Raw genomic sequence first — 23,942 nt, forward strand, 5'->3', positions numbered from 1 at the left:
TGACCAGGAGGCCAGTCTTGAAATATTTGTATGTTAACATATTCGGACATATTTGTTTTGTTTGTTTTGTTTCCTTTACTTGTGTTTAACTCTTAAGTTGAAGTTGCAGTAAGTAGTCATTTCCACTGTGGTTTTTAAATACAAGTCATTAATAATGAACAACTTCTTGCTGAAAACCTAAGATAATAGATTTGCAAAAACAAATGAGTTGTTGCAGTTCTCCCTGTTTTCACAAGTGGACAGTGGTGAATTCCTGAACACTGTAAGAATAAAGAAATTTCTTTTTTTTTTGTCTTTTACAATTTTTATGTTTACTGAATCTCTCAAATCTGCTAGTGATTTTTCTGTGGATTTTTGAAGTATTGATCCCAACATGTCTCTTTTTCCTTCCTTAATCTTTCTTGGATCTGTCTTCTTAAGCTGCAGTAAACCAAGTAGAAGCCCAGATCTCATGGAGACTACATGAAATCTTGCCTGAGGTGAGGTGGAGGGAGCAGAAAGACAGGAATTATCCTGAGAGCAGCTTGACATGTCAATAAGTGAAAAACTTAAGTTGTGCAAGGATAAATCTTGCATTTTTCATATTGCTGGGCAGCCCAGCGCCTTCTTATCTTAGTGTAGGGACACAAAACATTTGGGTCAGTGAGAGCTGTTCAGGTGTCACATGTAAAAGCACACCTGGTGTCCGGTAATGACACAGGGAAAAGAGAGGTGACAAAAGATCACAGGAAGAAAGTTTTGATCTTTCTGTGTCCCTGGGTCAAAGCTCAAGGCAGGCCTCTGTGAGAAAGACCTTTCCTTACAACTTCCTTCAGAGCATGCACTGATGGTGCTCATATTGCCTTAAATCCATTTCTGGAGGCTGGGGTGGTGTTGTGCCAGGCACTTCCCAAAGCTCCAGAAATCTTTTGTGAGTCTTCATGGGTCATGGTGTGTGAACATGCTTTGACCCCTGAGATTTGTGTATTCATAACAAGTTTGTGAAGCACAAGTAATAAACACTAGTAATATGTAGATGAAAATATTTAACTTGTACTAATTAATCTTAATGCAGGTGGGATAGGGAGACTGTATAATTTTTTTATTAAATTATGTGTTTTATTAAATGCAGTAAGATTGTTGTTCGCAAATTAGATTTTATTTTTTGGTATGAAATGGACTTGAATAATTCCATACCTAGTTAATAAACTGGGCCAGGTTCTTTTATTATACTACTTGAAGTAATTTAATTGAAATTTTAAAGAAAATTAATTGTTATGGATAAAAGTGTGAAAAAGAGGATAAACTCTTTCACACATATATAAAAATTATGTATGTTCTTATTCTCTTTTCCTTTTTTTTACCTGCCTGCCATTTTAGAGCAAAAATATGAATAAATGTAGAAATGTAACATTAGAAAATAACTACTGGTGGTAATGGGATGGACAACTTTTATTTTCACCAAATCAGCTGAAGGCCAGTAATCCTGAAGTGCTGCTGCAGGGCTCAGAGGGCAGGGTGCCTTCGCCCTGCTGCTCTGCTGTGTGACATGTTGTGTTTAAAGCAAGTGGCCTCATCTGAAGATCCTGTACGGACTCCCTGCTTCTCACAGGGCTGAGCTGCTGTTCCTGAGGCAGCTGTGGCAGGGCCAGGGCCCTCGGTGTCACCAACACAGGGCCTGGGTCAGCTGTGCCCAGGCAGGCTCTGAGTCCATCCCTGCCCTGCCTCTCTGGGCTGAGGGGCTGCTGCTCTGCTGCAGGGAGCTGGGGGCTGTGCCCTGCTGCTGTGGCAGGGCACACTGTGGTGCACACTTTGAGTGCACCTCGGGGTAAGAATTCAGAGTGCTTGTGCCATGCAGTGGTCAGTATAGCAGTTCTTGTTCCTTTCTCTGTGGGCACTGCCTCCCTTTGCTCCTGTTGGTTTCCTTTCTCATCACACCCGGTATCCTTTCTCATCGCATTCTAGAAGGTGGCACGGGTTATCCTGACCTGGTGCTAACTCTGTTTGTACTTATGCCAGAAACCATGTGGATTACCAGACCTAAATTTTCATTTTTACCATTGGACTCAAGCTGTTAGAATTCCTTCTTAATGTTTTTAATATACTTACTTTCACCATAACCAGTGAGATTTTTTTTTTCCCCTTGAAAAACAAGTCTTGTCTTAGCCAGGGGGGATGGAGGGCAGGAAAACTTCACATTATATTATTCAAATTAATTTTTTAAAGTGTCAAGGTTTTTCTGTCTTTGATAAGTTTTATTTGAAATACCTGGGAGTATAGAAAATCTGTTCCTAGGCAATGATAAATAGTTTCTTCTTTTATTGTACTTTTTAAAGGAATTTTGCCCGATAAAGGGAGTGTTAAAAAACCCCCAAACTAATAAAGAATGTATTTTGGAAAAGTATAAAACTCTGTTTTATCCAAATAAGTAAAAAAAAACCCCAACAACTTTGCAGATGCCCAGTGGGATGGATACTTATTTTTTCTTTTACAAAGATTTTGTTCAAACTCCTGCATTTTCCAGAGTTTCTGTACAGTCTTTTAAGTTGAAATGTCTTGACATTGCATTTCTCCCTAAGTTATCAAAGGAGACTTTCTAGCTTTAAGCCAAATTCTTTCGCACATATAAGAGGTACAGTAACCTCCTGATTTATTTTGCTAAAATTATGTTGTGAAATCTGTGAGCTTTTTTTAATATGTGCAGCATTTGGAAACATGAAGAATCCTGGTTTGTATTTTTTCAATGTAACTTATTTTTGGAGATGTAATTTTCTTAGATGGTGTGAAGGAGCTGTTTGCCTGTGTAACTTAAAAGTACTGATAAATCCTTGTGTGGTGCAGCAAGGCATAAAAAGATTTTTATGAATTCTAAAGTTAATGGAAGAATTATATCAATATTTAACTAAAAACCTCAACTTCTTCAAAGACAGACACAGACCCTTAAAATAAATACCCTGCTAATATGGTAATTTCCCTTACTGATCTTGCTGTTCAGTTTTCAGTCCGTTTCCACTAATGTTGCTGATGAGTTTAGAGCTGTGATACAGAATTACTCCGTGTAGGCAGAAGTGGTGATGGGCACTAAACAATTTGATCTTCCCTAGTGTTTGCTTCTTTTGAGGCAGCAGGTGGAGAGTGGTGACCACTGTGCAACTTGAGATACACTCTGAAATGAGACTTTACTGGAGTTTAAAAACAAAAAAGCAGCAGCTTAATCTCAGATGCAGCTCTTTAAATATTTATGTAATAATACAAATCTACGTGAAAGGCAAGTTGTGGTCCCTGTAATTATTTCCTGCTGAGGTAGTGGATCCAAACAACTCTGTAGACATAAGAGTAGAGTGTATAGTGACAGTGAGGATATTTTCTTCTTTCAGAAAAAAAAATTCTGTTTTGAGTAAAATTAAGATATCCCTCCCTTTTTTCTTTTTTTTTTTTCAGGAGGGAAACTGTGGTCTTACGTCAGTAAGTTCCTAAACAGAAGTCCTGAAGAGAGCTTTGAAATTCCTGAATCCAGAACATCCAGTTCAACTAAAATTTACCTGGAGCAACCAACACCTAGTCCTAAAGAAACGGGTAGCAGCACCGATTCCAGAGAAAGCTACGGGGAGAGCATGCTGAAGGTGGTCCCACTGAGGAGCAGCCTGACACCAAGCTCTCAGGATGACAGCAGCATCCAGGAAGATGGTCAGGAGAGTTCCAAGTGGATGGACTCGGCATCCAGCTCAGAAGAAGAGTGCACCACTAGTTATTTAACGTTGTGCAATGAATATGGGCAGGAAAAAATTGACTCTGGCTCCCTAAACGAGGAACCAGTGGCTAAAGCAGAGAGTGAGGGGCTGCATTCCAAAGAGGGGAGTTCCTTGCAGAAGTGCAGTGTTGTTGGCAGTGACAGCTTCACCGCCCAGATTGCACCTCAGGAACGAAAGCTGTTCATCGATGATGCCGAGACGGAAATAGCCAGCCCTACGAGGATATTGGACTCGTTGACTAGATCCAAGAACAGCCCCATGGAGCTCTTCAGGATAGACAGCAAAGATAGCACTAGTGAGCTCCTGGGGCTTGAGTTTGGAGAAAAATTACATAATCTGAAATCAGAGCCCTTAAAGCCATTGTTTTCTGTCCCAGATCATGATAGAAGCTTAGATGCCCTGGAGAGCAAAATGGGTGTGAAAGCTCATGACACTGTGAGCAGGGGTTCAAATGACTCTGTGCCAGTTATCTCTTTTAAGGATGCTGCTTTTGATGATGTGAATAGCATTGATGAAGGAAGGCCTGATCTCCTAATAAACTTACCAGGCATGTCTGATGAAACAGAGGAACCAGCCGTGTCAAGGCCAACAAAGTTTACAAAATCTGATAGGGACGTGTCAGACGTTAAGTTGTTGGAAACACCTGATGTGTTGCAATTAAATAATTCTGCAGAGCCATGCAAAGCATTTGGTCAAGAGCCAAATCATGTGGCACCAGAGGTGGGTGATCCTGCCCACAAGGAAGCACATGAGCAAAGCAGTGTCACTCAGGGAGCTCTTGGGAGCCTCTTTACCTCAGACCAAGAGGTAGGTGCTTCAGAAGATGAGGCTCTGTTCCAAGAGCTTGGGGCCTGCTCCTTAAACATGACAAACAAAGAAGGAAGTTCATGTGTTTCCAACCCGCTCTCAGGTGCTCACGAGGTTAGCTTGGACACAGGCGTGCAGAGGAAGGAAGGAACGTCGCTGTTTTCCAGTCAAGCTGCAGAGAGCGGGAAAGAGGAGACAGACTCGGCTATGTCACCAGCAGCTGAAAGTAAAAAGACTGCACCAAAGAAGGAAGACAAAACAGCAGGAGCAGGGCAGAAGGAAATACATCAAATTTTTCAGGACCTCGACGAAAGATTAGCGCTAACCTCCAGGTTTAACATCCCAGAGGATTGCATTCAAAGATGGGCAGCTGAAATGGTGGTAGCCCTTGATGCTTTACATAGAGAAGGAATTGTGTGCCGCGATTTGAACCCAAACAACATCTTATTGAATGATAGAGGTCAGGAACTTTTGCAAATGCATTTCTTTTTATTCGCTGTTGCTTCCAATTAACTGAGTAGGCGTTTTATCTTGTAATTAGTATCTTCATTTCCTGTCTAGAGCTTCATTATCAGTGCAGCAAATTCACCCCCAGTAATAGCTTCTAGTACTTAATGATGCCATTATTCTTAATGATACTGTTTTTAGCTACAAAAGGAGTAATTACAGTTCACTTCTGCAGAAAATGGAAGGGAAAAATGTTTTGATTTCTCCTGTCGTTTTGTTTTTAGGACACATTCAGCTAACGTATTTTAGCAGGTGGAGGGAGGTTGAAGATTCCTGTGACAACGATGCCATAGAGAGAATGTACTGTGCCCCAGGTTAGAGCAATCACCTACAATGTTTCACTTGGAAAGTAGATTAGCAGCTTTCATTTTCTCATATAGTCTCTGTAGCATACAGCTTGAGATCATGCAATATCTGAGTTTTCTTTGCTTCTTTTCCTTAATGTCTTAAAAAGCGCGCATAACTGCTTTATTGTTGAACTGTGGTGGTGTTTGTTATGTCATTTCCATAACGTGTAATTGTACTGAATGTCTTATTTAAGCAAGTTAGGAATGTTCTGTTTTCTTCCAGTTATTTCCTGTGTGTGAGTACATCTTGGTAAATGAGAAGAGTAAATGAGACTGAAAAGGTGGCACTAAGACACTTAGAAATACAAAAATTTCTACATGCAAAGGACATGGGTGGTGTGGGGAGAACCACAGCAGTTTGAAAAATACAACCCTTATAAGCTCAGAGATGCCTCTGACATTTTTGATGAGCTACAGTGGGCTTTGAAATAGTTTAGAGAGCTCTTTCCTTAGAACTGCTTTCATCAATCATGAGGGTGATAAAATCAATATCTCTTGGGTTTTTATTGCAAGGATGGCTCTTGAAACTGAGCCCTCCCTCTTTTCCTTTATCCAATTTATTTTCTCTAATATAGTGGTCTATGATTTTTGGCAGTGACAGCCAAAAATCAGGTGTTTCACATACAGCTCAATATTTTAAAAATTTCATAGTTAACTTATGAAAACTTTGTTTAGAATTGAAATTACTACGTTTTTATTCGAACTTTGTAATGCCAACATAACTTTCTGCTGAGTGCATGGTCTGGCCCGGCATTGCAGCTTGGCATGCAGGTAGTCCTCAAGCTCAGAGTCTGCAAATGTGCTTAGAAAAATTTAGAATAAGAGTTACCAGCCATGGAAGTTCTGAATTTAGTTTGGCATCAGGTGTTTCTTCTGTGTTTTTGTTCTGCAAGTAAAACGCAGCAAGGAACTGCCTCTGTGAATAAAGTTGGTAGGGTCTCAACAAACTTTGAATATCAGCTTCTTGATATAAATTTTAAAAAAGTCTTTTCTATGTAAGTCAAAAGGGCAGGTATTACAGAAAACAATTCTTTTCACCTATCAAAGTAAATCCAACACCTTCGTTCTACCCTCGTGCCACTTTCATTCAAGAGCAGGATAATTGGGGAATCCCAGCAATTACTGTGTTTGTTAAATAGATGGTTGTCCTGGTTGCCAACATGTGTGACAACCTGTTAAAGAGAGGTGTTTTCCTGCCTCCCTAAGCCAGCCTCGAACAAAGCGCTCCCCAGTTGAGTTCCAGCAAAGATGGAAGTGCAGCCTTTTCCCACCCTGTCATCATTAATGAGCTGTGAAAGTCAAAGCTTAATTTTTCTGTGCTTTAATGAGGATCCAAAGAGAGGCTTTTTTTGCCCCCTAAGCCCCGACCACTCAACTCCTGGAATAATTAAGTGTTTAGGGAGCAGTTTAAATAATATTTAGAAGTCCCTGAATGCAAGAATAAAGTTTTCCACACCGTCATTATTTCCACCTCACAGCACAGGTGTGGTACCCATCCGGGCTGAAGTTGCCCTCTCCTCTCTGCCCTCTCTGCCCTACCCCAGGCTGCATTTGCTTTGTGTGTCTGCAACTGGTGAGCTGCAAGGTGAAGATTTGTAAGTGCAAGTATTAGATATATTCAAGGTGGATGAGTTGGTATTGCTTCATGATTCTTGCCTTTCATATTTCTTGATCTTAATGTTATCTCTGTGAATCATGCTTGTATTTCAGTGTAGCTGTTATGTGGTAATTTTTAGTAGGAGAGTAAAACTTGGTGTAACTTAGCAGCACAAAATATATTTTGGAGTCAAGAGCCATTCTGTTACGAGGAATGATTCTGTAATGGTGTGTAGCTGAGTCCACAGCAGCTTTCTTAGGGCTACTGCTGCTGGTAAATATTGCTTTAGAACTTTTGACCAGTGTTAAAAAAAAAGAATCACATTAATAAGCTTTCTCTAGGTTCCAATATTGCAGGGGGGAAAAAAAGCTTCATTTGGATGATATTTTTTTTTCATTTTGAGGAGTGTACCATGGCCCTGGAACCCCTTTGTCATGAAAGCATTGCTCCTCAAGCTGCTTCTTGGAATAAGGACTTTGAAATTATATTTGTGCTTCAGTTCAGTACACTAGGAATACGTTTTGAGATTTTAATATTATTTTTAAGTTTCTTTTTAATACAAGTTGTTTATCACAACTTGTTGGGGTTTTTTTTTCTGCTGAGAGAAATGCTGTAGTTTTGTAGAGGTAAACAATTACCTTCATAAAATTTTATCAGGTCTTAGGATTTCTTACCCCCATAAAACACGGTGTCTAAAATAAGTGACTCAAAACAAATCTTTCTCTTGTTTTGAATTTTCCTGGTGTTTTCAGGATTGTGTGCTGTGTTGCCTCTGGTTAGTCAGCCTTCCTTCTCCTTTTCTCTCCTGGCTGAAGGATGCAGTGGAACTTGGCTTGCAAAAATTTTGTGTTTAGCTTGCTGTGTCTTTTTAATAAGAGTTTGAGATAGAATAGATTTGTGTATGATACCTTTTTTCAACAATTTAGTACACTCTTTCAATGTATGTGAGAAATGGAAGGTGTCTGTCAATAAACATTGCTTTTTAGGGTCTGCTCTCAGAGACTGGGAGCAAATAATGAGTTCAGGGCTGCAATTCTTTTTCGGCATTGATTTTTGAGGAGCAAATTTTGGAGGCAGAAAAGGGAGAGAATGAATGTGAAATTTAAACATTTTGCAGGATAGCTTCAGCTTAAAGTAGGTAGGAATTCTTATTGCAGATTTATGTAAAAATTTTAAACGTACTTGAAACAGTTATGTCTTTTCAGTTCTTGAGGTTTCAGATGTTGCTTTTCTACAGTGTAATTTGTAAAGTGATTTGCACTGAAGGGCATGAGGATGTATTTAAATCTTGTTTTCTTTGTTGAAGAAAAACATAAAGTCTAAATTCTACAATTTATATACTGAAAGCTAATTGCTGGATGGGCTAGGGATAGTAATGTGTTAGTGTGGAAGCTTTTCGGAGCCAAGGGAGAGCAGAGGTCCACGTATGTGGAGATCTAGGATTTTGTGTTTAAGGTTTTCTGTATACCAGAGCGTTACCTTGCATTAAGGTAAAGCAAGGCAGTGTTAGTACAGCAACAGTGATCAGATCCCTGCCCTGGTGAAGTGCAGGGACTTGTTCAGCTCCTGTTGTCCTACGAAAAGTGGAGAGGCAATTTGATGGCGTACGTCAAAAAGACATTATGCAGCGCAAATATAAAACAAGAGAACAACTGCAACGATTATAAATGCAGAAGTGTCTAAAAGACGAGGGAAGAGAATAGCTGAAAAAGCTGCATCCCGCTCCCTGCGAGCAGTATAATTAGTTTTGTGTGAAATAGCAATTGTCGTTTTACATCGTGCCTAAATTACGAGCAGGGCTGCAGGAGTGGCACTTCCCCGCTGCCGACGGGAGGTGGCATTGTACCATTAATGGATGGTGCTGTCGCGCTGGCCGCCCCTAATTTGCTTAACTTCTCCTAAGAGCTGGGGACAGAAGATGCGGCTCGTTTGTGATGATGTGCACATCAGGAATTGTGCTCGCAAGCTCGTGTGGTGTGTTTCGGTGCTGTTGGATGTGTTGGTATGGCTGGGGAACTCTCTGCTGCTGTATAGTTCTGCTCGGTTTAAAAAAACAAAAGTTCCTGAACCAACTCTGGCGCCAACAAAGCTGTCTGCAGATGCTTAAAAGTAGTGCTTGTGCTGTACTTTGATTAATGGCCAAACTAAATCTTTGCTGTTCACCTATGATAAGTCAAATATTGTTTCTTTAATTCACAAGGGGAAACACTGCATTATAAATCATACCATATAAACTCAACACCATATAAAACTGTGGGGGGTTGGTCAAGAAAGACCTATTTGCTTTTAAAGAAGAAATTAAGCACATGGAACTGAGAATTTCTGCTGTGTTAATACAGCTAAGGTGACTATTGTGAGGTTTATGTGTTTCCTTTCCTTTAACTTTCCTCTTCTTTACAGTAATTTTGTTTTCTGAACATTTTAAAGTGTGCTGAGCAGCTGATGTCTGAATACAAAGTTATTAGCAGATCAGATGAGAATGATTCACTTCTGTTTAAACAGCCCTTTGCTCTTCATGCCCCCTGAGAACTCTTATCGCATATTTGTCCAAAAAATCCCTGCAAAAACTAACAAAAAAATCCCTTGCTTTATCCACCTGCCTGGTGGCTGATTGTATCAGCAATGTATCTCTTTATCTCTTGGTTAATGTGCCTTGGTATTCTGAAGGGGGGAAAATTCCAGTAACAGATTCAATTTACATGGACAGAAACTTGAGCAAATGCCAGCCTAGCAGGGGGGCCATTATTCTGCTCTATAAATAAGTTTAAAAAAGAAACACACACACACATACACAAACCTGTGAATCAACATGTTTTGGTCTAATTGAGAGAAAAGCAAGATAGATGAATTTTGAAATGCAAATTATCACCTTCTGTTATTTTAAGTATTGACTTTGCCAACATTGTGATCTTAAATGTAAAGTGTTGTTAACTTTTAAATGCAGTAATAATTGTATTCCATTCTTGACAGTCACAATTTAAAAAATAAAATTGGTAACTTTTTTAATAAAAAACCCTTTTCAATATGCTTAACACCTGTGAGAAAGAGAGAATTGTCTACAGCCATTGCCTAGTCAAGGGTAAAACAGATTTAAGTTGAGGATATTCTCATGAAGAGAAATCTTTAAGGTACTTTTTCAGTCTAACCCGTGAAGTGTCATGCTGTAGAAGCAGCTTGCTGGTCTGACATCTTGTGTAAATATGATGTGTGAATGAGATGTTTTATTTACACTCCCTGAGTTCTTGTTCCAGCAGCGGGGATGCTTTCTGTTGCATCCCTGTAGTGTTTTTGGAGGACGAGGTTTCAAACCTGAGCTGCCTTTAGAGTCTTTTTTCTTTCTTGTTTAAACAACAAGTTTTCACCAGACTGTGTTTACTAAAAACTGGAGATTTGCTGCTTGAGATCCTAAAGCCAAAGGGAGCTTAGCTTCATAGAAAATGTAAGTAGGAAACTGGCCATCAGTAATGCATCGTATTATTCTGATGCTTTCATAAGCTGCGTGCTATAATCAAGCCTTATTTACACAAACTAGCATTCACAAAAGCCTACACATAAATATATGGTAAATTTGGTTTTATGTAACCTGCTGTTACTTGTGCACAGTGCAAAACCTAAGCAAAAAGAAGGCTTTGTGTGGAAAGAATATTGTTCCAAAAAAAAGAGACAAAAATGTTTCAATGTGCAACCTGATTTTTGTACTCCCAAATGAAGATGTCACTTCTGCTCTTAAACAATCGAAAATACAGATGCAAAGTGCAGCTGGTCACCTAAAATATATGGCATGAAAATAAAAATTGCTAGTTGATATTATTAGCCTGCATGCTATAATTTTTATTTACTGAATAAGGAAAAAGATTGTTTGCCTCTGTTTACCAAATAGACATTTGATGCAGGAAAACCTGCATATTATTTGTGTATGTGTTTTTCAGCAGGAGTTTGCAGGCACTCATTAAATCTGCTATTCTGTATTATAGTAATTTAATTTGAGTAGATTGTTTAAGAAGCAAAATAACTGTGGTAGATTAAAGTGCCATTGACCCTGAGAGGTGTCGAGGGGTGGGCTGGTCTTGTGGTTATAGTGTAAGACTGGACTTCCTGCTTTTTATCTCTGACTGTCCTAGATTTTTGTGTGACATTAATGTCTCAGGATTATCCTAAAAAGAAAAGAAAGAATCTGGATAGGTGAGGGAGCTTTGGGCATCAAAATCAGAGGGATGGGCTAACTTGATTTGAAAAGCCCTGACAATAGGAAACAGGATCAAACATTAACATGAAAAATACATGGCTGGTGTGAATAAGGTCTGGAGGTGCAGAAAAAGGAGTGATTCCTGTAAGGCTGGGAGTAACAGTTTTACAGAACCATTTGGAGTGGGACAGATCTCTAGAGACCCCAGAATGTCCCACAGAAAACAGTGACAACTGACTGTTCCCAGAACAGCAAAATGTCAGAACTTGGAGTTGGTAATTGAAAACATAGGTTTGGGGAGAGGATCAGGTACTTTCTGAAAAAAATCTAATCTCAGGCTTGTTGTAAGTACACGACATGTTTCAGGTGAAGTACATGGTCTTGTGGTTTTTCTTAGACTCTAACTAGAGTATGTACCCAAGCTGTTGTAAAAACCTGCTGTTTTAGTCTGGTTGTTAACTCCAGAAGAAACTGTACTTTACCTGTGTTTATTTATGTCTAGTAGTAGTAGTAGTAGTATTACAGATGGGATTAAACCTTGAAGATAGTATACAAGATGCTTTGTGAAAATAAATGGTAAATGGAGCTAGCTATGAGGTTAATTAATGTTTGCTTTGTTTTGATAACAGAACAGTAATAAAACTTTGGCTCTTTTGTCACATGATTATTTTAGAGGAAGTTTTGATTCCAGAAGAAAAAGACATAGCTCCCTCTTTCTTCTTCTTTTTTTTTTTTTTTTTCCAAAGAGGAATATAGATGCTCATATGTTTTTGAATAACTCTTAAATGAAACGGCCTATTTTCATACTCCATTTGATCTTAGCAAATGTTCATTGGACTTGCCTCACTACTTTATTGTTTAAAGACCATGATAAACTTCCTATACTTAAATATAGATGGTTCAATACTATGCTTTATAAATTGCTGAAGCATTTTAGGCAAAGCATTATTGCCAGACTGCTTGTGGGTTGTTTTATTTAGTGACTGTATCTTATGATGTCTTGGCTGACTGAGTCTGATGAGAGTGAATTAGGTTGGAGTTACTTTATTTGATTCTCTGCAAATGTGTCTTTACATATATAGATATCAAAATATGGTAAAACAGTAATCTTTTAAAATTAAGTGAGTGTAAGGTAAACAGAATTTCCAGTGTCTCTAATGGTTTTTTGTGCAATGTTTATCTTAATGGCCAGAAAGGGAAAACATGGTGCTTCTTTTCAGGATGTTGAACAAGTCCAATTCCTCATGAGCCATTTCAGACACCTGATGGTTGTTCACATGGGTCTCCTTATTTTCTTACCAGTGCAGAAATGATACTTGAGAGTATTCTGTTTCTGCTTGCAGTGTGGGGTAAGGGAGAGGGCTTCCTCAGGTTTTGAAATTCTTAGCAATCTGCCCCTCTTAATTCCAAAAGCCATCTCAGTGCAAAGCCTTTCCTGACTCCTAGGTGTCTGGGGAAGCACTACATCCACCTAGAGCCGGTTTTCCTGTGAGCTGGCCGGAGATGCAGGGTTTTTTGGTATTACAGTTTGTCCTACAAAATTTTTGATTAAGTTTTTGTTCTTGATGATTCACAAGCCATCTGGCCAGAGTTGCACAGTGAATTTCTAAGGCCTCCTGTAAGCCTGGCTTCTTCCATGTTAACTACTGTGTGCGCTAGTCATGAGGCATTATTGTCAGCCTTGGAAGAAACTATTTTTGGAAGAAAATGTGGCAGGTGTGGTAGTAAAAGCCTTTGAAATCCATTAGCAAGAAGGGTATCTATTTCAAGTTAAGGTGCTGTGTAAAGAATGAGAAAATAAGCCTTGGTTTGCCATCGATAGCTTTATTGAGAATGTGTGGTCAGGAGAGGGGAAGTTCTGCCTTTTCTTCAGAAGTGGCACCTCTGTTTAAAATACAGAGTGTTGTCAGCCATGTCTCCCTTATAAGGAAGTAAGGTATTGCTGTGTATAATGCAAATATTGAGATAGGTATGGAAACCATAAAGAAATGGCCTTTCAGTTGAGAGCAGCTGCTCTGGAAGAAGAACAGTGTAGGGTAGTGAAGGTGTTTACCCACACCATCTGTCTGCCTAAACCTGATAGCATTTGACAAATCTCCCTCCCTTCAGTTATCCCAGCGGCTGCTATTGGAATTGCGTTGTGCTGGAATTTAGTATTGACTTGGGCTACTTGGTGCTGGATGTCATGGCCATGCTTTGGGAAGGGAGAAAGAGGAAAGCTCTCTCTTTAATGAAATTGCAGTAAAGTTGGAAGAGCTATTGACTTTTTTCACCCTACGTTATTATTTCTCTGATTTTCTATTTGAGGATGATATGAATGTTTTTTTCTGCAAATGTTGTTCTGCCAGTCCTAGAAGCACCAACACTGTATACATGTGTACACATGTTTATTTTTGTACAATTCCGGGTAAGGTCCTTGATTTCAAGGTTCATGAAGGAAAGATTTGGCACAAATATCCCCATGTTATTCACTTAAGCTTATGTGTCACTACCATTTATTGTCTAAATTACTTTGCTGATGGATTGAGATGAAAATGTTTTCTTAGTGAAGGCAGATATTTTAGTTCAGATTTATTGCAATATTGAAGCTTTAAAAAAAGCATATGCCCTGTGTGGTATATTACATTAGCCAGCTACTCTGTATCCTTCAAAAGCACTTCATAATCTACAGTTTCTAAATTTTCCCATGATGTTTAGTCAAAATAACATGCAGTAATATTGATGTGGTATCCTGGACTTATTATGATCAGTATTGCATAAGAAGTCGTGTGACCTGTTCAAAGTAAGGAAATGTAAACAACACATGTTTATTTGTAGTATACACAGTGATTTTATTTTATTTTTTTAAGGAAGACATTTATTTTGACCTGAAATAAGGAAACTTTGGAACCTAGGGAAAGGAGCTGAAAGGCAGACACTGAATAATACGAAAAAAGTTGAGCTGAAATTTAGTTTTTGTAAAAAAAGGGACTCAGATGTTGTCCTCAGATGAGTTTTTCCATTTTCTGCTCTGTGTTGGTTCAGATGACTTGTCTTGCAGGTTCTGCTTGTGCATGAGAACCTAGGCAGAGCCCTTCAGCCCTGGGAGAAATCTGTGTTACTTGCCTGTTCTTAATTTATTCCACCCGTGTCATTTTGGTTGTGGCCAAAAGTGGATGGAAGAGTTCAGTGCTGCTCCTGTCAGAGAACTGCAGTGACATTTGTTTTGGCTTGGCATACATTGAAAGTGTTCTTCCAATTGAAAATATGAGCTTGGATTTTGAGGAAGTGGACTCTGGTTTGCTTTTTGACTCTTATGCTGTATCTGTCCATTTTCTTCATCAGTGCTGCTTCCTGTAGTGAACCGTTCTGTGAAAGAAGGCAGTGTAACTTTGGTTCTTTAGAGAACTGGATCAGCATCTCTGATTGCCAACATAAAGGGAAATAACGCCAAAACTGAGCAAAAATTTTTTTAGTAGAATTTCTTTTTCCTGTGCTCTGAATGATGCGTTTTTTTCACATTTAGGTAGTTTTCTGTTTGGCTATAACTCATGAAGCCCATTTCCACTGAACGCCTTTGGGAAAAATTGATTATTTCCTTCTGTGGCATTATCCTAAAATTTAAGGTGTGTCGATATGGGATGGTTAATGGAACTGAGAATGTAGTAGTCAATCGTATTAATTCTTGGCTTTGCCATCCTTATTCTGTAATAAGTGTATAATTTAATTTAGAAATAAATCTTTACTTGTTGGGAGGAAGGCTCCCTTGAACTGAAAAGGCATTTCCATTTAGTAGGTTTCACTGAGAAATGCTGTGAAAACCTTTCACCAGCTGCTTTGTGTGGAAAGGCCCAACTTTGGGATGTTTTTGTTTTTCTTTTTTCAAAGGATAGTTACCTAGAAGGTCTGCCTTTCTCAAGGGCTTTAAAATGAAATTGCAAGAACAAATTTTGATTTTTACACAAATTCTCTCTATTTACTGTAATTTCAGCTTCATCTGGGTGCTCACATGGGATCTTGAAACATTTTAAAAATGCATATAATTATCCTGATACAGTTCCTCATGTGGTTGCTGTTACATCTTTGTAAAAGTTTCTTGGTGCTGATAGAGTATTAATCTGTGAGGAGTGGAATAAATTCTGATGTGTGGCACCCTTATAGTAACGTATCGGTCATTCCAAGGCCATTAAGTGTAGTAAGCTTTTCAGTGTGAGGAATGTGCTACCTCAAGAAACAATGACTGAGCAATCCTTCCTTGTTGCTCTTGCAGCAGCAGCCTGAGCTAAGTTCTGTGAGGTGCTGAGCCTCTTCCAGCTTTTGTGGCAGCTGCCTGAGCGGCAGCCCCCTGCACATCCCTGAGCTCAGCGTGGCTGTGCTTCCCTGCCTCTGGGGAGCTCTGGGGTGATGCCTCCCTCTCCCTTACCCTGGGCTGGGACCCATCTGGAGCTCTCCTTGGGCATGCTCATGCTAAGCTCCATAAAATGATGAGCAGGATTTTTCTGCCCATACTGCACCACTTTTCCCAGCAACAGCTATATGACTGTATGCTAATTGTTGTCCTCTGCTGGGGAGCTGTTGTGGCTTTTGCCACCAAAGCTATTTTAGTGCAGCTTCTGCATTTTTTGACAGTCAAAATGAAGATTTCATCTTCGTTGCAATCTGGTTTTCTGCCTGTTTTAGAGCAGACAGCGTGGTCTGTCTGTGTTTAATAATTTTTGTGGTTTAAAGCCTGAGTCAGTGCAGGCCAAGTTTTCTGCATGCATCATGCTACTGATTATGTGTGTGTGTATGGCCGGGACTGTCACCCCCATCTCCCCTCCCTGCTGTCCCTTGTGCCTGTGCAGCAATAGCAGTGTTGGGCTGGATGCAAGGGGAACCAGCTTTTCATCCCAGTGCACAGTTTGGGCTGGAGCAATACACAGTTACTGGCTGTGGTTATGCTGTGGGAAGTAGATTTGATATCTCTCTGTGGGACCATTGTGAAAAGCCTCCCGTGGTATTCCCAGTAAAGGGTGTGGGTTAGCCATGAGACAAGTCCTGCCCTCTAAGAGAAAACTGAGGCGTGCAGTACACTACTGCACCCTCCCTTGTGCCACTTTTCTGGATGTTTTAGGCCACTCTGATCTGTCCTGCTCTTCTGGCCAGGGTAAATTCTCTGAATACGCTTCGCTTTACTGTCTGTCATTGTCCAGTTTTGTCCAATATAGAAAAACAATAACTCTAAAGCCTACAAGTCTTGAAAGTGCCTATGTATGCATGGAAAAGACAAATTATGCATGAAATGTGTGGTGTTGCTGTGCTTGAACAATGCAATCTGTAGGTGGCTAAAGGGCTAACTAAATTGCAGGCATAATGAAAGCTCTGTGGTATTTAGTATATGTTCTGTCAGCATTAAATAGTCACCTTGTAAATATATGTTAATTTTGAAGGTGTAACTGACCTTTTTAATATTAATTGAAATGTCTCATCTTTAGAGGTTGGTGCTATCCTAGAAGAGACAGAAGCCTGTGACTGGTGGAGCCTGGGTGCCATTCTTTTTGAACTCCTCACTGGGAAGGTAGGGCTGGGGGCAAGTGACACCATAAAAGTGACTTTTTGGCCAGTAGTTTCTCACCAGTGGTGTGCCCAGGTGTGATTCTTATGATTCTTTCTCAGATGAGCTTTGCCAACCTGAGCACTCTCAATTTGCTTAGTCTGTGTGGGACCAGAGACACAAAACATGCTCAGCCTTCAGCAGAACAACTTAATAGAGCTGTACCAAACTAAGGACTAAAAATCAAAGCTATGCTGCCCTCTTAGCTGCAGTGAAGTCCAAGTTCTCTAACATTCTGTCTGTACATGAACAAAACTTTTGCCCTAATTCTTCCAGTATTATTTCTGAGACTGTATAGAAGTCATATGTTTCTGTTACACATTAATTCAGTATTTTGAGACAAAGAGTGCTTGGCCAAATCAAATTGGTGATTGGTCGACAGCTCTGCATGGAGAAAGCAAAGTCCACCAAAAGCCCAGGCTCTTCAGATTTGAGCAACAGAACAGAAGCTTTAAGATGTAAGTGTTGTAAAGCTCTATCTCAGGGAGCTCATCAGCACCTGTAGACATTCCTTCCAGAACCAGTACTCCATACTAGGGAGCACTGAATTTTGGCTTTGTTAAATTTGCGTGGATATTAGGACATAATCCAACACTGCAATTTTGAAATTAATAAATATGCCTTCCTGCTTTGATTTATTTTTTTCCTTTTCTCCTCCAGTCTCTGGCTGAGTGCCATCCATCAGGAATAAACACTCACACTTCTTTGAGTATACCGGACCATGTATCGAAGGAGGCCAGATCACTGATTCAGCAGGTAAGGGAGGGGAGAAGTTGTTTTCTCTATGTACATGTGTGGATGAGACAAACACTTACCCACCTAACTTGTTCTGGTGAAGTAAATGTAAAGCCAGAAAGCTGCTGATAGGAACGTGGATGGCTCTTTCGTCAGCACTGATGAATTTTGCCCAATTGTCTTGTTGCATTTGCAAACTTTGACTTCTGCTGCCAGCTGGGTATGTGGAAAACTGGAGTGCTTTGCCATTTCTTCGAAGAACAAATTGGGCAAGTGCTTTGGAAACACCTACTGGTGATGCGTGAACATTTTAGGAATTCTGCCCTAAGTGTTTGTGGAAACATTTGTAATGAACTGAAGTAGAAAATGCTGATGCCAATTCAGCAAGATAGCTCAAAGTACGATGAAACCTGTAGCACACTGATTAGAAGTTATGACCTCGCTGTGTTTGAAAGTCTGTAGCTCTCCTCCAGGAAACCTTTTGGATGCCATTTGTTAAGAAAAGTACTTTAAAGGGTGAGTCAAATGACTTTTCTAGTCAGAAGATAAGTGGTAGGTTGGACAAAAGGCAAAATTGTAAAATATAGACAAACTTCCAGACTGATACACCATTTTTAAATTAATGGGAATAGTACTGTTTGATGGTTTTAGTTTACTCTTAGCTTTAGGTAGTCATAACTGAATTTATTAGTACAGGGTCTTGAAATTCAGTTAATGCAATCTTCCTTGTAGTTAATTTCGACATAACTGTGGAAGTGGTGCCTAGATCTGACCTGTTCCACTTGAGAAGAATAAGTGATCTAAGTGAATTGTGCTGTTCAGCTTTGAAGAGTATCTTGCCTGTGGATGCATAAATAATGTAGTTTTGAACAGAGCAGAGTGGACAAAGTATTTCTTGAAGAAAACAAAGGGAACAGATTTTGAAAATTCAGTGAGTGGAAAGACCTAGCAACAGATTGATTTCTGTGCTGTTACTGGGAAATGATTAGTGGAAATGGAACTGTATGTTTGGACACCACCTATTTTGACTAAGTGACGTGAAGTCACTGAAGGTGAGAGTACATGTCTATGTGTTTCTGGCAAAGGTAGAAAGGGAAACGACCGAAGAAAAATGCCATTTTTATATAATCTGCACTTCTGTAGTTGGATGGTAGCAAATTTTTACCCTCACCCACAGATGCTATAAGAGACAAATAGCTGAGGGAAAGCAAAATCACATTTAATGTCGGGAATTCTTCCCATGAAGACTAGAAGATAAATGAAGTTGTCCAGTCCATGTGTCCCTGCCAGTGCAGGATTGTGTTTTGCTGTAGACTAATGTAGTGCCTATTTTCACATATGCCAAAAAATGTCTCTTTTGCCACTGGTGGGTTTAAGTGGCAAATGTATTTCTGCCACTCACAGCTGTGTTACAAGGCCATGTCTGTTCAAAGAATATTCTCCCCAGTGCCTGTTAGGTCAAGCTCTCTAGTGTAGGATGGTGACTTATCTGGTGGAGGTTTGGCTATATGAAGCAGTAAATCACATTTTTGTTGTGTGACTATCCAAGGAAGCTGCCATTCATTGTTGAGGAAGCCTTGTCAGGAAAAGGAAGAGAGCTCTCATGGCATGGATAGCAATTTGTCATTGCGACTTTCCTTCCCCCCACTGCCAAGGGTAAACAGGTCAAAACATCACAGAGTAACTCTCCGGGATCAGTGTTCAGCTATACAGAAAATTGTGTCAGGCGTTGTCTCCTGCTGTGGCTTCCAGTCCAGGTGACTTCATTGTAAACATCTTCTTCATTTAGCCAGCATCGAGAAAACAGATCTGTTTATTTCTGCTGAAAGATAAAGTTCTTTTTTGATGTTGGTTTGGTATTTTGCACTCAGGTTTTTTTCAGGACCCTTCAAGTTCTACTACCAATAAAATATGCAATGTGACTTTGCAATAGGTCTCTGTTTTAGTTTACATTTGTTTTCTGAGATTAAAGTTATTCTGGAAGGACAAACTCCAGAAAATAACTGACCATGCAAGACTTCCCTGTGCTGGTGCTGCCTGTATTTCCAGGAAAGCCAGAGACACCCTGGCTGCATCTGTGGCTTGTGGGAGCTACCAGAGCAGCCCCATTCACTGTCAGCAAGCTACTTTTACTGTGTGACACTATGACTGCAAGTAGCAGAGCCATCTTAAAATGTGTAAATTCCTATGTTTATGGATGTAGGCTCACTTAGATGTTGACTGCATCAGTATATGAATACACATTTTTCCAAGTGACAACTGGGAGAAGTTATCCTATTAGCTGTTGAAGAAAAAGCAAGCATGAGATCGTGCCTTTGTACTGGCTGTAATTGAATAGAGGATAAACAGTTCTTGAAAACTGCAAAATATGTTTGTGTGTCTTTATTAGTCTCTTTGGAGTTTACCTTTGCATTCCCTTTTATATGGATTGGTATCTTTAAACAGATGTAAATATTGTGATTTCCTTTTCACATGAATTCAGCATGTGATGTACAACTAAAAAGCAAACGAGGTGCTGAATTTTAGGAAATTTCCATGAAGCCATTAGGCTGTTTTGTTTCTTTCACTGGGGTTTTGATTTTTCAGTTTTAGGCCATTTGTAGGACTCTTTAGAACTCTCTCTTTTTTTTTTTTTTTTTTTTTTTTTTTTTTTTTTTTTTTTAAGGAAATGGAGAGCTGGCTATGTTATCCTGATATTTTTTAGGACCAACTCAAAATTTATGAAACGGAAAGTTACAGACCACTATCCCTGATGTAGCCATAACACAGTGGTATGAGCAAAGGTTAACATGAAGCAAATGCAGCGTCCAGAGTTCTACTGATGCAGGCTCTGGCTGCTGCTGTCTCTTTTTAAAATGAGGTTATACTTAAAATGAAGTCCCAGTGTGCAGTGCTTCAGGGAATTGCATGCTGTGATCAGTAGTCTCTGAAGACTGTAAGACTAAGACTCAAGGAAAGGAGAGTCTTCTTCCATTTACTGGATTTTAGGAATTTCAAGTATGCTTTTGCACTCTTGAAAGTAATTCATAGAGCAGGAAAACGGTAGGATGTCCCTTACCTTAGACCTTTCTGGAACTTTTAAGCGGTTGTTTTTGTTCTTACTCACTGAATCCTGTGTATTTTTCTTTTATGTCAAGCTTTTGCAGTTTAATCCTGCGGAGCGTCTTGGTGCTGGCGTTGCTGGTGTTGAAGACATCAAATCTCATCCATTTTTTGCCCTTATAGAATGGGCAGATCTGCAAAGATGAGAGACACGTGCCCTCTGAACAAACTCAGGTCAACTGGACAAGTTTCTCTGGCACAGGAGCACCCTGACTCGCTTCCTTTGGATGTCTCAAACCACTTGGACATAATGGCTGAAGGATGCTGGAGCCAAAAGTGAAAACTTTTAACAGGAATCACTGGTTGTACAGGGTGCTGGCTTATTTTTACCACAGCTGGTTGCTATGTGTGTGAGTCCTTTCGTCAAAGGAAGGTTTGTGAGGCAACTCCTGGGCAGCATGTTTGGCACTGCCAGCTTTCCAGATAAGCAGGGGCAGGAATGTCCTCCTGGTGCTTTGGCTGGTGATGGAAATGTCTATAGACTGTGCCAGTTGAAAGTATTTTTTTATTGTGTCAATGGACCATTTCCCTATGCTAAGTGCAGCTCTTGGGGGGTAGGGAACGAAAAAGCAAATAATTTATTAATGGTATATGCTAAAGAAAATACTAAATAAAATACTAAAATGCTTTATGCAAAAGTTGACACATTAAAAATAATATATCCATTAAAAATTAAGAAAGCTGTTGCATAATACTGTGGAATGTGTCTTGAAAATAGCATATCATTTCCCACTCTGGAAAGAACATATAAAAGGCAAATAATGCTGTCAAATGTTGTATTTTGTTGGCTGGCAATGTCTGTTTAAAACTCTTGGCTCTGTTGTGTTTGATGAGCTACATGTTAAAGTCACTACAGAAAGGGAAATCATCTTTTCCTCAGCTGGATAAACACTGCTTTAGCACTCTAATAAGGAGCAAGAACACATAACACTAAATAAATATATAGATAAAAAAGGAAAAACTCTTCTCTCATCGCTGCAGCTACTGCTTTATCACTTAATGAACTTTACTTCCTCTAAGTGTCCTATTTTTAGCTGCTACTTCAGGAAAAAAACCTTTCTGCTCGTGTTCTTGTGCTTAAGGAAGCTTCTGAACTCCCCTGTTTGTTTGTTAATAGTCTTAATAAATCAAAGAAAGCCTTCACCCACTCTGCTGCTTGGACAGGAAGAAGCCTGGGATTTGCTCATGCCAAATGACTAAGTGACATCTCTGAGCAAACCCTAGTGGGTAAGACTTGGGCAGGAGCCAATTAGCTGACCTGTTTGTTTGCTAGAAGCGTCTGGAGAATGGGAGTAGAATATAAGACAGGCAGAATATTTTGCTGACTGCTGCTAAGCAGCCATGCCTGTATGGGTTCCTGATGTACAAACGCTGTACACTGCAATGTACAGATTATGGATCCATGGGTTTTTTCCTAAATAGTCCCTTTGCTTGCACTCTTTTTTTCCTCCCCTTTTCCTCTTCTGCCCAGCTTTATCCGGAGAACAAAGGGCAAATTCCTTTGGGAAAGTGAGGTGACAGCAACGATTATTGAATTTACAACTCAAAAAAAAAAAAGTATCCTTCCATTTTGTACTTTAGCCGTGTATTTTATGGGCACTCCCAAAAGTGCATCTGTACAGTCTCCATCTGTTAGACACCAGGTCGATGTATTCAAATAAAGTGGAAAAGGAAAATGCTTCACTTAAACAAAGGAAATCTGGAAACTTTTTTTTTTCCTTTTAAAATTATTCCACTCCCCTCTTTTTTTTTTTTTTTCTTCCCTTTCTTGTGATCACCAGGCCAGCAGAGGGGCTGTCACAACACTGCAGGTTGTAAGCAGGTCACTAGTATCACTGCCTACCCAGTGCCGTCCAAGATTACATCACTTGCAGAAACTGCGTTTCAACCCGCCACCCTCTGGCTTCATAACAGGAACTCCCTCAGGTGAGCCACAGGAACAACTTCCTGTGCCGAGCGGGTCGGAAATCTCTAATGCAGAGACCAAGCTGATCCCGAGCTTCCTTCCAGCACTGCCCTGCCTGTGACTCTGGAGAGGGCTGGTTGCTCAAGGAAAGCCTCCCTCCCCTCGCCACCTGACTGCCTCCCTGGGGCTCTCTAGCCCAGCCGCCAGATAATGCTGCTGCCTGTGGTGATCTGTCCCATTGCGTGTGCCTGGTGATAACTGTACAAAAAAGTATTTTCCATGTTACTTTGAAATGCTGTTGTGTTCAGGTTGTGCCTGTGTGCTGGCTGTAAACAAAGGCAGGATAAGATAGCACGGGAGCACAAGCTGCTTTCTGTGAGCAGCAGAAGAAAACCCTGTTCTGGCAGAAACCAGATGATCAGTCACTCTCACTGCAAAGCATTCGGTTTAGTTAATGACACCAAAATATATATATATTTTAAAGTATGTTAGTAGTGAGGAAATTTAGATCTTGGAGAGTAGAAGGAATGGCAGTATGACTCGCCAGAAATGAGCTTTTGAAATGCTACAAGTATTTGTAACATTACCATTGACTCAGACAATTGTTTTATCAAGGGAAGCACGGTCTGGAGCTAATTGCACAAAACCAATCCTGCTTCTATCTTTATTTTTTTTCTCCTTGAACATGTATTATGTTGTATTGGTGTTTACATGTATTACTTTAATAAACAAAACCTTTTAAACCTAATTCAGACTTTGCCTTTCTGAACTTCCCACGTAATTCTTAAAGACTGACCCTACCTGATCAGTGCGTTTTGTCTCTTGCTTTAATGTATTGAAATGCTCTAGATACTTTCTTTTGGTGCCTGTTGCAAAGCCCTGTGGTGCACATCTCCATTTGGATGACTGTTCATTCCCACTTCCTTCTGTTACACCTAATAGCTAACAGCAAAACAAATCAGTGCCTTTTTTTTTCCACAGGAGTTAGCGACAGTCTATGTAAAACACAATAAAAAAACCCCTGTAGATGTTCCTGTTCTCCTGTGGGTGTTAAGGTACAGCGGATTACACACTTGGGGCATCTCAAAGTGGTAATTCATTGCACCCTCTTGAACCACCCTGTAATATTCTTTGTGTCCTACTAAGAAAAACTGGGATACAAAATGTTTGGAGTCTTGCCCTGGGTAGAATTGCTATGAGGTGAGCCTGGGCCCCTGCCCAGACCTACAGGAGAAACTGCATCTCATGAAATAGAAGGGGCATAACTTTGAATGGCTGTACTCACAGCTTCTGTTCTTGTAGCACAGCTCCCGTGTCTCCTGTGAAAATCACCTCGCAGACAGCAGTCACTGTCACGCTGACTCTGGGCGCACCTTTGGGATGCTGAGTTGGCAGGGTTACCCGTGCCGGAACATCCCCCCGGCTCCTCTCTCCAGTGCTAGCCTGTTCCTT

At 40.0% G+C, this 23,942-nt stretch overlaps 1 protein-coding gene across 1 annotated transcript in view; it reads left to right on the forward strand.

The window, feature by feature from the left end:
• RPS6KC1 (ribosomal protein S6 kinase C1) overlaps positions 1-23,238 on the forward strand; it is an 85,953-nt gene extending 62,715 nt beyond the window's left edge. The window contains exons 12-16 of the mRNA XM_063391028.1: positions 3,421-4,998; positions 5,270-5,359; positions 16,629-16,711; positions 17,408-17,503; positions 20,620-23,238. Of these exons, the coding sequence (XP_063247098.1) occupies positions 3,421-4,998; positions 5,270-5,359; positions 16,629-16,711; positions 17,408-17,503; positions 20,620-20,730 (1,958 nt within the window). The 3' untranslated portion in view covers positions 20,731-23,238. The remainder of the gene's footprint in view (positions 1-3,420; positions 4,999-5,269; positions 5,360-16,628; positions 16,712-17,407; positions 17,504-20,619) is intronic.
• The last annotated feature ends 704 nt before the right edge of the window (positions 23,239-23,942 follow it).

The sequence above is a fragment of the Prinia subflava genome, chromosome 2, assembly GCF_021018805.1.
Source record: "Prinia subflava isolate CZ2003 ecotype Zambia chromosome 2, Cam_Psub_1.2, whole genome shotgun sequence".
In the NCBI taxonomy this organism is placed as follows: Eukaryota; Metazoa; Chordata; class Aves; order Passeriformes; family Cisticolidae; genus Prinia; species Prinia subflava.